This window comes from Trichechus manatus, unplaced genomic scaffold (genome assembly GCF_000243295.1).
Source record: "Trichechus manatus latirostris isolate Lorelei unplaced genomic scaffold, TriManLat1.0 scaffold00038, whole genome shotgun sequence".
Taxonomy (NCBI): domain Eukaryota; kingdom Metazoa; phylum Chordata; class Mammalia; order Sirenia; family Trichechidae; genus Trichechus; species Trichechus manatus.
Genome location: NW_004443974.1, coordinates 13,274,661 through 13,277,729, shown reverse-complemented (window position 1 = coordinate 13,277,729; position 3,069 = coordinate 13,274,661). Strand labels below are relative to the sequence as shown.

General features: G+C 43.8%; 1 protein-coding gene across 2 annotated transcripts in view; it reads right to left on the bottom strand.

Annotated features, from left to right (window-relative positions):
• The window catches only part of LOC101357627 (phytanoyl-CoA dioxygenase domain-containing protein 1), a 14,402-nt gene that overhangs the window by 7,547 nt on the left and 3,786 nt on the right, over positions 1-3,069 (bottom strand). For both annotated transcript variants that reach the window (XM_004375738.1, XM_004375739.1), the window contains exon 2: positions 1,168-1,326. In XM_004375738.1, coding sequence (XP_004375795.1) covers positions 1,168-1,326 — 159 coding nt within the window. The remainder of the gene's footprint in view (positions 1-1,167; positions 1,327-3,069) is intronic.

Here is a 3,069-nt window from a genome sequence, read left to right as displayed (position 1 = left end):
AGATAAAAAATCAGCCACTCCACAGGGCAATAATTGTCACCAAAAATATGACACCATTCATATCCATTTCTACAGACAATATCATATGCATTATTATCAGTTTCACACAGCTTGCAGAGTTATAAAATAACTCAGAGAATGAAATGTGGAGCTAACCTGGAAAGGAGAGCTAGACAGGACCCCCAGCAATTTTTTTTTTTTTGAGTTCCCATTTCAGTCTTGCAAAATATGTCAATGTTGAGGGTTATAAATCAGGATATATACACTTTCTTCTCCCATCCTTCCCTCCACCCACCCACCCTCTGATATCTGGAACATTCTCAGCAGCTTGTAGGTCACAAGATTTGGCACCCTCACTCCCTCCAGCCCTTGGGTGACTATCTCTGGCCGCAGGACTTCCCATCTCATCTTTCCCCACCTGGAAGGTAGCCGTTGGCCAAAGTAGATAAACTACTTAGAGGAAACTGTCTTTTTGTAACCCTTTATCCAGGTAGTTCAAGTCCCTGTTCTCTGGGATGCAAGGCTTCTGGCCACTGTAATGCCCTCTGTCTCCACCAGATGGGAGGAGTTCCTTGGCGTGAGTGTGCATGAGCCCCTCTGGTGTGTCTGAACCAGTGCTTCTCCTTGGCTGCACTGCCACAAACAGGCTCATCAAGTCAGATCATAGCACAAAGGGTTACAAGAACTCAGTGGGAGAACCCCCTTTGAGTTTCAATGTATCCGTCTCAAACTGGGGGGAAATAAGCAGAGTCTAGTGCCATTGGGGGAGAAGACTTATACAGGTGGGCCCATTAGAATCACTTGGCTCATTCTGGGTCAGCAACCTTACTCTTTGTGGCAGGAGAACTACTGAGGAAGTACAGCAGAAGGATAGTACTTGTATCAGGCAGATCTGGGTTCAAATCCTACCTCTATCAATTACTAACCATGCCGCTTAGGGCAAGGCTTGCCAGCCGGAGCCTCCTTTTCCCCACCTGTCAAATGGGGACAAATAATACCTACCTTATACATTCATGGTGCCTGGCACACGAACACCTCAGACCCCGGTCTGTTATCCGAAAGAGCCTATGGGTCTTGGGGTCTTCCTTTCCAGGCGGGCATTCTGGCTGGGGGCTGAGCACCCCTATCGAAGACCAGATCCAATCTTCGTTTGCCCCTGGCACCTACCTGGCCTTGGAACTGCCCCTCTAACCCAGGGGGAAATACAGTGCGGCAATGCAGAGGGACGTCCATCTTGGCCACTATCTTGCCAATCCTTTCCTGCATGGTCACACACTCGTCTGCAGACAGGAATCCTTCCAGAACCAGGAATCCATCCTCCTGGAACTGTAGGCAGGAATGAGACTCAGATTCCTGCCCTCAAAGCCTCCTTAAGACAACTGGTTTGATCCTTCCCCCAAACCAGCAGCTGTAAATATCTTGTTCATCGCTCTGTCCCCAACACTGGCATGGCATCTGGCACCCAGGGATGATCAATCAATACGGCTGCTTGAATGAAGGAAGCAGGAAAGGGAGGTGTTTCTGCTCTTCCTCTCCAATGGGCTTCAGTCACATGGGAATTCAACCTCAGTTATTTATTGAACTAATGTTGATGGAGCATCAATTTTAGGAGCTGAAGACACAGTAATGAGCAAGACAGCCATGATTCCTGCCCTCACAGAACTTACAGTCCAGTGAAGGAGACAGATAGTAAATAAATCATCATGCAAAAAACATACCATCATAAAATGTGCTGAGTGCACGGAAGGAAAGGGAGGGGGCTTCAAAAACAAAAGGTATATACACAAGAAATAGGGTTAATTTTGGTAAATGCTAGAACACATACAATTTTGTAATAAACAAAACTATATGTGTGGTTATATAGGTAGATATGTATGCATGTATGTGTATAAGAGGCATATGCGAGTAAATGCATGTGCATGTATACGTGTATCTGTAGGCATATGTATATACACATTTGTGTGTGCTCTATGTATCCCCACATATATAACAAAACACATAGGGGGCACAGTTTCGGAGGCTTCCTAGACATATGCAAACAACTCATGGGATTGGTTTATTGGGTTGAAAGGCATAGGACCATAGTCTCCAGGGACAACTTAGTCAATTGGCACAGCATAGTTCACAAAGATAATGTTCTACATCCTAGTTTGGTGAGTAGCATCTGGGGTCTAAAAAACTTGACAGCAACCACCTAAAATACAACTATCGGTTTCTACTCATGTGGAGTAAAAGGGAATGAAGCAAATCAAAGGCTCAAAGAAGAAACTAGCCCATAAGACTAATAGCCCACACGCACCATAGACTCTTCTAACTTGAACTCAGAAGAACTAGGTGGTGCCTGGCTACCACTTCTGACCATTCTGAGCAGGGAAACAATAGAAGGTCGCAAATAGAATGGGAGAAAAATGTAGAACAAAATTCAAATTCCTAAAAAAGGCCAGACCTACTGGACCGATAGAGACTAGAGAAACCCTCGAGACGATCGCCCTGAGATAACCTTTAAAGTTGGAAGTGAAGCTATTCCTGGAGGTCACCTTTTCAGCCAAATAATAAACTAGCTTATAAAATAAACAACATCACCCATGAGTAATCTGCTCCCTTAAATAGTCAACTATATGAGACCAAACAGTCAACATTTACCCAAAAGCAAAACTGAGAAGGCAAGGAGGGGAAGGGAAGCTAGATCAGCAGAAATAGAACAAACAAGAATGGAAATAATGAGAATGCTGACACATTGTAAAAATTGTAATCAATGTCATGGAACCTAATTTGCTATGTAAGCTTTCACCTAAAACACAATAATAAATGATACTGCTTCACACAATGGAATACCACGCAACGATAAGGAACAATGATGAATCCATGAAACATAACACAGAGGAATCTGGAAGGCATTATGCTGAGTGAATTCAGTCAGTCGCAAAAGGACAAATATTGTATAAGACCACTATTATAAGAACTCAAGAAAAGGGTTAAACACAGAAGAAAACATTCTTTGATGGTTATGAGGGTGGGGAGGGAGGGAGAGGGGTATTCACTCACTAGATAGTAGACAAGAATTATCTT